This window comes from Somniosus microcephalus, chromosome 13 (genome assembly GCF_052327205.1).
Source record: "Somniosus microcephalus isolate GS21.2 chromosome 13, FLI_Smic_1.0, whole genome shotgun sequence".
NCBI classification, from domain to species: domain Eukaryota; kingdom Metazoa; phylum Chordata; class Chondrichthyes; order Squaliformes; family Somniosidae; genus Somniosus; species Somniosus microcephalus.
Window position 1 is genome coordinate 192,431,219 of NC_140999.1, and position 13,607 is coordinate 192,444,825.

General features: G+C 52.5%; 1 protein-coding gene across 1 annotated transcript in view; it reads right to left on the reverse strand.

Annotated features, from left to right (window-relative positions):
* Window positions 1–13,607, reverse strand: part of LOC147108927 (uncharacterized) — a 34,246-nt gene that overhangs the window by 4,452 nt on the left and 16,187 nt on the right. The window contains exons 3-7 of the mRNA XM_086005880.1: window positions 12,107–12,175; window positions 8,612–8,680; window positions 3,788–3,866; window positions 3,266–3,341; window positions 2,059–2,125 (exon numbers count right to left, since the gene is read on the reverse strand). Coding sequence (XP_085862006.1) covers window positions 2,059–2,125; window positions 3,266–3,341; window positions 3,788–3,866; window positions 8,612–8,680; window positions 12,107–12,175 — 360 coding nt within the window. The remainder of the gene's footprint in view (window positions 1–2,058; window positions 2,126–3,265; window positions 3,342–3,787; window positions 3,867–8,611; window positions 8,681–12,106; window positions 12,176–13,607) is intronic.

The window sequence follows — 13,607 nt, forward strand, 5'->3', positions numbered from 1 at the left end:
CGTGGGTTCAAGTCCTGCTCCAGAGACTGGAGCACATAATCTAGGCTGACACCCCAGTGCAGTACTGAGTGAGAGCAGCACTGTCGGAGGTGCTGTCTTTCGGATGAGACGTTAAACCGAGGCCCCGTCTGCTCTCTCAGGTGGATGTAAAAGATCCCACGGCCACTATTTCGAAGAAGAGCAGGGGGAGTTCTCCCCGGTGTCCTGGGGCCAATATTTATCCCTCAACCAACATCACTAAAACATAAATGATCTGGTCATCATCACATTGCTGTTTGTGGGAGCTTGCTGTGCAAATTGGCTGCTGCCGCGTTTCCTACATTGCAACAGTGACTGCACTTCAGAAACAATTCAAGTGGCTGTAAAACGCTCTGGGACATCCTGAGGTCATGAAATGCGCTACAGAAGTACTTTCTTTCTTTAAATACATGTAAAAAAAAAATCAGAGTTTTAAAAACTTGCCTTAAATTTGACCCCACAAAACATGAATTCTTCTAAATGCAGAAAGCTCAAAACATGTAAGCCAGAGAAAATGGCTTCTTTAGAAAAATATTTCTGTTCAGATCCTCTATCCGTCTGACCTACCCTGACCACTGAACTTTCCCTTTTTGTTCCCGATATGGCGGTTTACACTCTCCTCCTCCCCACATCCAATTCAAAATTACTTGCGGTGCCCCCTACCTCATTCCTTTAGGACCTCAAAATTCTGAAACTCCTTGGCTCCCTCAGTCCTCTCTTCCTCTTACAAGGTTTTAAAACCAAACGGTTTTTCAACCTCAGCGGGTTCTTGCAATAGAGGCCAAGGCCCTTCAACTTCGTTTCACAGTAATAATAAATAAAAAGGCCCCGATCTCCGGAAGACAAAGTCACACTGCAGCCGCTTCCAGGATTTTGCGACATTCTGCCACTCTGCTTGGCATCTCACTCTGGGCAGTGTGACAAAGATGGGAAATGCTGATGGATACATCCATCCACCGGCGCACCGTGGCTGCAGTGTGTACCATCTACAAGATGCACTGCAGCAACTCGTCAAGGCTTCTTCGGCAGCACCTCCCAAACCTGTGACCTCTTCCACCTAGATGGACAAGGGCAGCAGGCGCTTGGGACCACCACCACCTCCAAGTTCCCCTCCGAGTCACACACCATCCTGACTTGGGAGTATATCGGCCGTTCCTTCATCATCGCTAGGTCAAAATCCTGGAACTCCCTCCCCAACAGCATTGTGGGAGTACCTTCACCACACGGACTGCAGCAGTTCAAGGCGGCGGCTCACCACCACCTTCTCAAGGGATGGGCAATAAATGCCGGCCATGCCAGCGACACCCACATCCCCTGAATATAGAAAGAAAAACAAAAAAAACAATTTGGTCCAACGCAACATTGGACTCAAAACCAAAGCAATGTGACTCCACTCATGTTCTTGGGAAGCTAAGAAACGTTGGCAAGAGTTTGACTATAGAGTCAGGATCCAGGTACAGTCACTCTGGAGCTGCATGAGGTGACTCTCCACGCTGCCATTTTCTTCCTTCTCACCGGGAAACATCTGCTCCTTAATTCCCAGTAAAATAAATTACACTCAACTTAAAATTTCCAGAGAACATAGCAGCAAAGGATCCCATCACTTCGAATTCTACTTAACTTTAGGAACCTGTAACCTTTTCAGTTTTGGACATGCTCAATGGCATCCACAGTAGAGTAAACAAAAGAATGGCAAAAAAACAGGCGGATAAGGTGAATATCTTTAATGTGGCGAGTTGTTGTGATCTGGAATGCACTGCCTGAAAGGGCGGTGGAAGCAGGTTCAATAATAAGTTTCAAAGGGAATTGGATAAATACCTGAAAAGGAAAAATTTGCAGGATTATGGGAAAGAGCAGGGGGAGTGGGATTAATTGGGAGTTCTTTCAAAGAGCCGGCACAGGCACGATGGGCCAAATGGCCTCCTTCTGAGCTGTAAGATTCAATAATTAGACTCGTCTTTTGAAAGAACAGGAATATTTAGTGCTTGATGGGTCAAGTGGAGAGCAACACACTGAGCAATTCCTCTCCCAGATACACACCTTGATTTCTTGTCTTGTGAGTTCCTTGGCATACCAATTCATTCCAGGTTCTCGCAATGGAAACAGCCTGAAAACACAACCCAAACGGTTAGAAATGAGGACGGCTTCAGGCCTACCAGGCAAATTTACAAAAGTGTCTTCCAACCCAGAAGTGGAGACCGTAGTAATTTAAATATTCAATTAAGTAGCACACACGTACATCAGAAGCATCAATGCACAACACTATGACAATGGTGGCATATTGGTTCAATGGCCCACTCCATCAGATACCCAATCATCCTTGTTGAACAAGGTGGGGGAAAAGAGTGGACTTTGGTCATGATATTCATTCCAGGCCACCCTATGGAATCATACAGCACAGGAGGCCATTCGGCCCATCGTGCCTCTGCTGGCTCTTTGAAAGAACTCTCCAATTAGTCCCACTCCCCAGCTTTTCCCCATAACGCTGCGAATTAGTCTTCTTCAAATTAGGTGTCTAATTGCCTTTTGAAAGGTCCTACGGAATCTGCTTCCATCACCCTTTCAGGTAGTGCCTTCCAGATCTTAACAAACCTGTGTGTGTGTAAAAATGTCTCCTCATTTCCCCTCTAGTTCTTTTGCTGATTATTTTAAATCTATGACATCTGGTTGCTGACCCACTTGCCAGAGGAAATGGTTTCTCCCTACTTGCTCTGTCAAAATCCCTCATAATTTTGAAGACCTCTATTAAATCTCCTCTTAACCGTCTCTGCTCCAAGGAGAACAATCCCAGCTTCTCCAATCTCTCCACATAACTGAAGTCTCTCATCCCTGGTATCATCCTGGTAAATCTCCACTGCACCCTCTCCAAGGCCTTGACATCCTTCCTAAAGTGTGGGGCCCAGAATTGGACACAATATTCCAGCTGGGGACCTAACCAGAGATTTGTAAAGGTTTAGCATAACTTCCTTGTTTTTGTATTCAATGCCTCTATTTACAAAGCCAAGTATCCCATATGCCTTCTTAACCACCTTATCACTCTAATGCAACCTTCCCACAATATGGGGCAGAGAGGCATCAGTGGGTGCCAAGGCAGATCACCTGCCCCATCAGTTGTTGTGCTGAATCCTCCAAAATACAGTTTACCATCTAATTGAAAAAAAAATCACTTTTTAAACAATTGACCACAACCAAACTTTAACCCCTACAAACTAGTCAAGTGAACGGAAGTAGCAAAAGACAGAGATACCATTGGATGTATGAATGGTTCCTCTCCAAGAGCCCGTAGTTCCCCTTCCAATTAATCATCTCCTCTATAGTCCATTCTAGAAGAGAAAAGAAATCAGTGTCAGCCGTGGCTCAGTGGGCAGCACTCTCGCCTCGGAGTCAGAAGGTTCTGGGTTCAAGTCTTGAGCACAAAAATCCAGGCTGACATTCCAGCGCGGTACTGAGGGAGCGCCGCACCGTCGGAGGGGCGGTACTGAGGGAGCGCCGCACTGTCGGAGGGGCAATACTGAGGGAGCGCTGCACTGTCAGAGGGGCAGTACTGAGGGAGCGCTGCACTGTCGGAGGGAGCGCCGCATTGTCGGAGGGGCAGTACTGAGGGAGCGCTGCACTGTCAGAGGTGCCGTCTTTTGGATGAGACGTTAAACCGAGGCCACATCTGCTCGCTCAGGCAGATAAAAGATCCCATGGCCACAATTCGAAGAGGAGCAAGGGAGTTCTCCCAACGCAAATTAATAAAAAGAATAATCAGCTGGCAAGCACTTACCGTCTGGCTGGCAGCACACTTCGTTCATGTAGAATTTAAAGTTCACGTTGCTATTATCCCATACTTTATTGCCTAGATCCTGTTGGAAAACAGAAGTAGGATCAATGTGGGAAAACTGCTGGCATTTAAATCCAATAAGAAATTCAGGAGAAACTTCTTTACCCAGAGAGTGGGGAGAATGTGGAACTCGCTGCCACAGGGAGTGGTTGAGGTGAATAGCAGAGATGGGTTTAAGGGGAAGCTGGATAAACACATGAGGGATAAAGGAATAGAAGTATATGGTGATGGGGTGAGATGACGAGGGCTGGGAGGAGGCTGGCGTGGAGCATAAACACTGGCACGGACCTGATGGACTGAATGGCCTGTTTCTGTGCTGTAAATTTGATGTAAGAGTATTTAGAATTTTCACAAAAGCAAGCCAGCTTTTAAGTTTTTTTTAAATTACATGAAACTCTTTTTTATCCGGCAACGACGGGACCGGCGTGGTGCCGGTTTATCAAAAAGTCCAGATTACAGAGAGGTATAGTTAAAAGGTACGAGAGCCCCGTACACAGCAACAAATCCAGGCTTCCCTGTTGCTTAGCAACAGGTGCAGGAATCCCGGTTACACGGCCACAGATCCAGGAATGGCCACTAATATGAAGTAAAACTTATCTGAACCTACTCCTGAATTTTGCCGATTAACAGAGATTTCCGGTTATTTAGGGGCTGGTAAATCGAGAGTTTCCTGTAAGTACATGCGTAAATGGCCTTTAACATCCATCTGAACCATCAGAGCAGGGAGATGCGATGGCACCTCTGACTCTGCAGCACTCCCTCAGTACTGCCCTGAGGTTAGGTTAATATTGCTCCCCAAGTCTGGCCTTTTCGGGTTCGGTGTCAAGTGCTTAACTATCCAAGGAACCAGACCAATCCAGAATGTTTTTAAATCTGCTTTTTCCTCAATGAATGGAAATGGTTTCTTTCCTCCTCTCCTGAAGGGATTAACTCTTATCTGAGGGCTTCTTCCAAATGCTGTCAGCCGTGGTCAGTGGGCAGCACCCTCGCCTCCGAGTCAGGAGGTTGTGGGTTCAAGTCCCCACTCCAGAGACTCGAGCACAAAAATCCAGGCCGACACTCCAGGGCAGTATTGAGGGAGCGCCGCACTGTCGGAGGGTCAGTACTGAGGGAGCGCCGCACTGTCGGAGGGGCAGGTCTGAGGGAGCGCCGCCCTGTCGGAGGGGCAGGACTGAGGGAGCGCCGCCCTGTCGGAGGGGCAGGACTGAGGGAGCGTCGCACTGTCGGAGGGTCAGTACTGAGGGAGCGCCGCACTGTCGGAGGGGCAGGTCTGAGGGAGCGCCGCCCTGTCGGAGGGGCAGGACTGAGGGAGCGCCGCCCTGTCGGAGGGGCAGGACTGAGGGAGCGCCGCACTGTCGAAGGGGCAGGTCGGAGGGAGCGCCGCCCTGTCGGAGGGGCAGGTCTGAGGGAGCGCCGCCCTGTCGGAGGGACAGGACTGAGGGAGCGCCGCCCTGTCGGAGGGGCAGGACTGAGGGAGCGCTGCACTGTCGGAGGTGACGGCTTTCAGATGAGATGTTAAACCGGTGGACGTAAAAGAACCCATTGCACTATTTCGAAGAAGAGCAGGGGAGTTCACCCCGGTGTCCTGGCCAAAAGTTAACCCTCAATTGATACATTTATTTTATTGCTCTTTGTGGGATCTTGTTGTGTGCAAATTGGCTGCCATGTTTCCTACATTACAACAGTGACTACACTTCAAAAAGTACTTCATTGGCTGTAAAGCGCGTAGGAACTTCCTGAAGAGGCCATATAAATACAAGTTCTTTCTTTATGGGTGCAGGGCAAGCTTCCTGTCTGAGTGTAGACAGTGAGTGTCAGCAGGCTATTTCACAGCCTAGCCTAATCCGGTCATCAACTGACGGCCACACACAACAGAGGTCATTGGATAGCGAACATGAACCCGACCCTGGATGGGTTTCCTCTCTCCAACCAATTGTACTGCTCAATGCTTTTTTTTATATTCGTTCATGGGATGTGGGCGTCGCTGGCAAGGCCAGCATTTATTGCCATTCCTAGTTGCCCTTGAGAAGGTGGTGGTTGGTGAGCCGCCTTCTTGAACCGCTGCAGTCCGTGTGGTGAAGGTACTCCCACAGTGCCGTTAGGGAGTGAGTTCCAGGATTTTGATCCAGCGATGAAGGATCGGCGATATACAGGTAGACTACCCTTTATCCGGACTTCCGAAAACCGAAACCCTCTAAAAACCGAAGGTGTTTTCGTTCAGCGTAAGTCGTGCGTACGAACGAAGGTTTTTAGAGGGTTCCGGTTTCGGAAGTTCGGATAAAGGGTAAGTCGTGCGCACGACCCCCCGCCGACCCCGACAACCGCCGACCCCGCCCGCGGACCCCGCCGGCCCCGACAACCGCCGAACCCCGCCAGCCCCGACAACCGCCGACCCCCCCGCGGACCCCGCCAACCGCCGACCCCGCCAGCCCCGACAACCGCCGACCCCCCCGCGGACCCCGCCGGCCCCGACAACCGCCGACCCCGCCAGCCCCGACAACCGCCGACCCCCCCGCGGACCCCGCCGGCCCCGACCCACTTACGCTGAGCGTCAGCGTAAGTCGTGCGCACGACCCCCCCGCGGACCCCCGCCGACCCACCTTCCGAAATCCGAAATTCTCCTTTATCCGAAACTCGGCTGGTCCCGAGGTTTTCGGATAAAGGATAGTCTACCTGTATTTCCAAGTCAGGATGGTGTGTGACTTGGAGGGGAACTTGGAGCTGGTGGTGTTCCCATGCGCCTGCTGCCCTTGTCCTTCTAGGTGGAAGAGGTCGCGGGTTTGGGAGGTGCTGCCGAAGAAGCCTTGGCGAGTTGCTGCAGTGCATCTTGTAGATGGTACACACTGCAGCCACGGTGCGCCGGTGGTGGAGGGAGTGAATGTTTAAGGTGGTGGATGGGGTGCCAATCAAGCGGGCTGCTTTGTCCTGGATAGTGTCGAGCTTCTTGAGTGTTGTTGGAGCTGCACTCATCCAGGCAAGTGGAGAGTATTCCATCACACTCCTAACTTGTGCCTCGTAGATGGTGGAAAGGTTTTGGGGAGTCAGGAGGTGAGACACTCACTGCAGAATACCCAGCCTCTGACCTGTTCTTGTTGCCACAGTATTTATGTGGCTGGTCCAGTTAAGTTTCTGGTCAATGGTGACCCCCAGGATATTGATGGTGGGGGATTCGGCGATGGTAATGCCATTGAATGTCAAGGGGAGGTGGTTTCTTCGACAGCACCTCCCTGCGACCTCTTCCACCTAGAAGGACAAGGGCAGCAGGCGCATGGGAACACCACCACCTCCAAGTTCCCCTCCAAGTCACACACTATCCTGACTTGGAAATATATCGCCGATCCTTCATCGTCGCTGGGTCAAAATCCTGGAACTCCCTCCCTAACAGCACTGTGAGAGCACCTTCACCACACGGACTGCAGTGGTTCAAGAAGGTGGCTCACCACCACCACCTTCTCGAGGGTAACTAGGGATGGGCAATAAATGCTGGCCTTGCCAGTGACGCCCACATCCCATAAACAAATATAAAAAAATATGAAAGGGAATGGTGAACTACTTTTAATTTTTCAGTCTGATTATTTTTCTTGTTCAAAAAAGGTCAAAGTATTTTACCTGCAATGAATTATTGTGAAGTGCGGAAAAACTGCCTCTTCTTTGAAGGGCGCGGAGGGATCTTTAACATCTATTTGAGCCACTTCGGAAAAAGACATGAAAAAAAGACTTGCATATATATAGCGCCTGTCATGACCTCAGGACGTTCCAAAGCCCACTTCACAGCCAATGAAGTACTTTTGAAGTGTGGTCACTGTTGTAATGTAGGAAACACGGCAACCGATTTGCACACAAGAAGCTCCCACAAACAGCAACATGATGATGACCAGATAATCTGTTTTAGTGATGTTGATTGAAGGATAAATATTGGCCCAGGACATCGGGGAGAACTCCCCCTGCTCTTCTTTGAAATAGTGCCATGGGATCTTTTATATCCACCCGAGAGCAGACGGGGCCTCGGTTTATCGTCTCATCCGAAAGAAGGCACCTCCGACAGTGCGGCACTCCCTCAGTACTGCCCCTCCGACAGTGCGGCGCTCCCTCAGTACCGCCCCTCCGACAGTGCGGCACTCCCTCAGTACTGCCCCTCCGACAGTGCGGCGCTCCCTCAGTACCGCCCCTCCGACAGTGCGGCACTCCCTCAGTACTGCCCCTCCGACAGTGCGGCGCTCCCTCAGTAGCGACACTGGAATGTCAGCCTAGATTTCTGTGCTCAAGACTCTGTAGTGGGGCTCGACACTTGAGGAATTTCTTTACAGGGCGAGTGGTGAGAATGTGGAACTCGCTGCCACTTGGGAGTGGTTGGAGCAGAGAGCACTGATGCATTTAAGGGGAGGCTTAAAGCATCCATGAGGGAGAAGGAAATAGAGGGATACGGGGGGGGGGGGGGGGAAGGCTGGGTAAAGGTAATTAGAGTGGGAGGAGGCTCGTGTGTAGTATAAACACCCGACGAGGCCAATTGGGCCAAATGGCCTGTTTCTGTGCTGTAGATTCTTAGTATAAAACCATCAGACTAAGCCTTGCTCTGTTGCATCTGAAGGGTGGCACCTCTGACAGAGCAGCACCCCCTCAGTATTGCACCGGAGTGTCAGCCAAGCTAACCAGCTCAAACTGGATCCCATAATGTCCCGACTCAGGTGTTTAATATCACACACAATCGATAATACAAACTCCCAGATACAATTCTCTGCTGCTGCAGCTCTCTCACACATGACTCACAGGGTAACCGTGCCGATAGCGCTGCATGTCCTTCGCTGCTCTCCTATTTCTCCATCGATATTGCTCGTCCTGACAAAACAAACACACGACATTTACAATCGACACCACGCTATTGCTGCTCAAGTAGGAGATTTAGTCGTAGGAGTTCTGGTGATAAACTCCAGCCCAGGAACAGGGCCCGCACCCTGGGGTTAAACACCAGCCCAGGAACAGGGACTGAGCCCTGGGGATAAGCACCAGCCCAGGAACAGGGCCTGAGCCCTGGGGTTAAACACCAGCCCAGGAACAGGGCCCGCACCCTGGGGTTAAACACCAGCCCAGGAACAGGGCCCGAGCCCCGGGGTTAAACACCAGCCCAGGTACAGGGCTCGAGCCCCGGGTTTAAACACCAGCCCAGGAACAGGGCCTGAACCCTGGGTTTAAACACCAGCCCAGGAATAGGGCCCGCACCCTGGGGTTAAACACCAGCCCAGGAACAGGGCCCGAGCCCCGGGGTTAAACACCAGCCCAGGTACAGGGCTCGATCCCCGGGTTTAAACACCAGCCCAGGAACAGGGCCTGAACCCTGGGTTTAAACACCAGCCCAGGAATAGGGCCCAAACCCTGGGATTAAACACCAGCCCAGGAACAGGGCCTGAGCCCTGGGGTTAAACAGCAGCCCAGGAACAGGGCCCGAGCCCCGGGTTTAAACACCAGCCCAGGAACAGGGCCCAAACCCCGGCGTTAAACACCAGCCCAGGAACAGGGCCCAAACCCTGGGACTAAACACCAGCCCAGGAACAGGGCCCGAGCCCTGGGGATTAAACACCAGCCCAGGAACAGGGCCCAAACCCTGGGACTAAACACCAGCCCAGGAACAGGGCCCGAACCCCGGGGTTAAACAGCAGCCCAGGAACAGGGCCTGAACCCTGGGGTTAAACACCAGCCCAGGAACAGGGCCCGAACCCCGGCGTTAAACAGCAGCCCAGGAACACGTGACCTGTATTTTGAGACTAGGCATCAAGGGAGATGCTGAATAAAATTTCCTCCATCTAAATTTCCTTTCCCTTTTAAATGTTTCTGTTTCTTTGAAACCCAAAAGTATTTCCATTGTCACATATTAGCTCCATATTTTTTTAATTCATGCCTGGGATGTGGGCGTCACTGGCAAGGCCAGCTTTTATTGCCCATCCCTAACTGCCCTCGAGAAGGTGGTGGTGAGCCGCCTTCTTGAACCGCTGCAGTCCGTGTGGTGAAGGTACTCCCACAGTGCTGTTAGGGAGGGAGTTCCAGGATTTTGACCCAGCGATGATGAAGGAACGGCCGATATATGTCCAAGTCAGGATGGTGTGCGACTTGGAGGGGAACTTGGAGCTGGTGGTGTTCCCATGCGCCTGCTGCCCTTGTTCTTCTAGGTGGCAGAGGTCGCAGGTTTGGGAAGTGCTGCCAAAGAAGTCTTGGCGAGTTGCTGCAGTGCATCTTGTAGATGGTACACACTGCAGCCACGGTACGCTGGTGGTGGAGGGAGTGAATGTTTAAGGTGGTGGATGGGGTGCCAGTCAAGCAGGCTGCTTTGTCCTGGATGGTGTCGAGCTTCTTGCGTGTTGTTGGAGCTGCACTCATCCAGGCAAGTGGAGAGTATTCCATCACACTCCTGACTTGTGCCTCGTAGATGGTGGAAAGGCTTTGGGGAGTCAGGAGGTGAGACACTCACTGCAGAATACCCAGCCTCTGACCTGCTCTTGTTGCCACAGTATTTATGTGGCTGGTCCAGTTAAGTTTCTGGTCAATGGTGACCCCCAGGATATTGATGGTGGGGGATTCGGCGATGGTAATGCCATTGAATGTGAAGGGGAGGTGGTTTCTTCGACAGCACCTCCCTGCGACCTCTTCCACCTAGAAGGACAAGGGCAGCAGGCGCATGGGAACACCACCACCTCCAAGTTCCCCTCCAAGTCACACACCATCCTGACTTGGAAATATATTGCCGATCCTTCATCGTCGCTGGGTCAAAATCCTAGAACTCCCTCCCTAACAGCACTGTGGGAGCACCTTCACCACACGGACTGCAGTGGTTCAAGAAGGTGGCTCACCACCACCACCTTCTCGAGGGTAACTAGGGATGGGCAATAAATGCTGGCCTCGCCAGTGACGCCCACATCCCATAAAAGAATATAAAAAAATATGAAAGGGAATGGTGAACTACTTTTAATTTTTCAGTCTGATTATTTTTCTTGTTCAAAAAAGGTCAAAGTATTTTACCTGCAATGAATTATTGTGAAGTGCGGAAAAACTGCCTCTTCTTTGAAGGGCGCGGAGGGATCTTTAACATCTATTTGAGCCACTTCGGAAAAAGACATGAAAAAAAGACTTGCATATATATAGCGCCTGTCATGACCTCAGGACGTTCCAAAGCCCACTTCACAGCCAATGAAGTACTTTTGAAGTGTGGTCACTGTTGTAATGTAGGAAACACGGCAACCGATTTGCACACAAGAAGCTCCCACAAACAGCAACATGATGATGACCAGATAATCTGTTTTAGTGATGTTGATTGAAGGATAAATATTGGCCCAGGACATCGGGGAGAACTCCCCCTGCTCTTCTTTGAAATAGTGCCATGGGATCTTTTATATCCACCCGAGAGCAGACGGGGCCTCGGTTTATCGTCTCATCCGAAAGAAGGCACCTCCGACAGTGCGGCACTCCCTCAGTACTGCCCCTCCGACAGTGCGGCGCTCCCTCAGTACTGCCCCTCCGACAGTGCGGCGCTCCCTCAGTACTGCCCCTCCGACAGTGCGGCGCTCCCTCAGTACTGCCCCTCCGACAGTGCGGCGCTCCCTCAGTACTGCCCCTCCGACAGTGCGGCGCTCCCTCAGTACTGCCCCTCCGACAGTGCGGCACTCCCTCAGTACTGCCCCTCCGACAGTGCGGCGCTCCCTCAGTACTGCCCCTCCGACAGTGCGGCGCTCCCTCAGTAGCGACACTGGAATGTCAGCCTAGATTTCTGTGCTCAAGACTCTGTAGTGGGGCTCGACACTTGAGGAATTTCTTTACAGGGCGAGTGGTGAGAATGTGGAACTCGCTGCCACTTGGGAGTGGTTGGAGCAGAGAGCACTGATGCATTTAAGGGGAGGCTTAAAGCATCCATGAGGGAGAAGGAAATAGAGGGATACGGGGGGGGGGGGGAAGGCTGGGTAAAGGTAATTAGAGTGGGAGGAGGCTCGTGTGTAGTATAAACACCCGACGAGGCCAATTGGGCCAAATGGCCTGTTTCTGTGCTGTAGATTCTTAGTATAAAACCATCAGACTAAGCCTTGCTCTGTTGCATCTGAAGGGTGGCACCTCCGACAGAGCAGCACCCCCTCAGTATTGCACCGGAGTGTCAGCCAAGCTAACCAGCTCAAACTGGATCCCATAATATCCCGACTCAGGTGTTTAATATCACACACAATCGATAATACAAACTCCCAGATACAATTCTCTGCTGCTGCAGCTCTCTCACACATGACTCACAGGGTAACCGTGCCGATAGCGCTGCATGTCCTTCGCTGCTCTCCTATTTCTCCATCGATATTGCTCGTCCTGACAAAACAAACACTCGACATTTACAATCGACACCACGCTATTGCTGCTCAAGTAGGAGATTTAGTCGTAGGAGTTCTGGTGATAAACTCCAGCCCAGGAACAGGGCCTGAGCCCTGGGGTTAAACACCAGCTCAGGAACAGGGCCCGAACCCTGGGGTTAAACACCAGCCCAGGAACAGGGCCTGAGCCCTGGGGATAAACACCAGCCCAGGAACAGGGCCCGCACCCTGGGGTTAAACACCAGCCCAGGAACAGGGCCCGAGCCCTGGGGTTAAACACCAGCCCAGGAACAGGGCCCGAACCCTGGGGTTAAACACCAGCCCAGGAACAGGGCCTGAGCCCTGGGGATAAGCACCAGCCCAGGAACAGGGCCTGAGCCCTGGGGTTAAACACCAGCTCAGGAACAGGGCCCGAACCCTGGGGTTAAACACCAGCCCAGGAACAGGGCCTGAGCCCTGGGGATAAACACCAGCCCAGGAACAGGGCCCGCACCCTGGGGTTAAACACCAGCCCAGGAACAGGGCCCGAGCCCTGGGGTTAAACACCAGCCCAGGAACAGGGCCCGAACCCTGGGGTTAAACACCAGCCCAGGAACAGGGCCTGAGCCCTGGGGATAAGCACCAGCCCAGGAACAGGGCCTGAGCCCTGGGGATAAGCACCAGCCCAGGAACAGGGCCTGAGCCCCGGGTTTAAACACCAGCCCAGGAACAGGGCCCGAGCCCTGGGTTTAAACACCAGCCCAGGAACAGGGCCCGAGCCCCGGGTTTAAACAGCAGCCCAGGAACAGGGCCCGAGCCCTGGGGATTAAACACCAGCCCAGGAACAGGGCCCGAGCCCCGGGTTTAAACAGCAGCCCAGGAACAGGGCCCGAGCCCTGGGGATTAAACACCAGCCCAGGAACAGGGCCTGAACCCTGGGGTTAAACACCAGCCCAGGAACAGGGCCCGAGCCCTGGGGATTAAACACCAGCCCAGGAACAGGGCCTGAACCCTGGGTTTAAACACCAGCCCAGGAACAGGGCCCGAACCCTGGGGTTAAACACCAGCCCAGGAACAGGGCCCGAGCCCTGGGGATTAAACACCAGCCCAGGAACAGGGCCTGAGCCCTGGGGATAAGCACCAGCCCAGGAACAGGGCCTGAGCCCTGGGGATAAGCACCAGCCCAGGAACAGGGCCTGAACCCCGGGTTTAAACAGCAGCCCAGGAACAGGGCCCGAGCCCTGGGGATTAAACACCAGCCCAGGAACAGGGCCCGAGCCCCGGGTTTAAACACCAGCCCAGGAACAGGGCCTGAACCCTGGGGTTAAACACCAGCCCAGGAACAGGGCCCAAACCCTGGGACTAAACACCAGCCCAGGAACAGGGCCTGAACCCTGGGACTAAACACCAGCCCAGGAACAGGGCCCAAACCCTGGGACTAAGCACCAGCC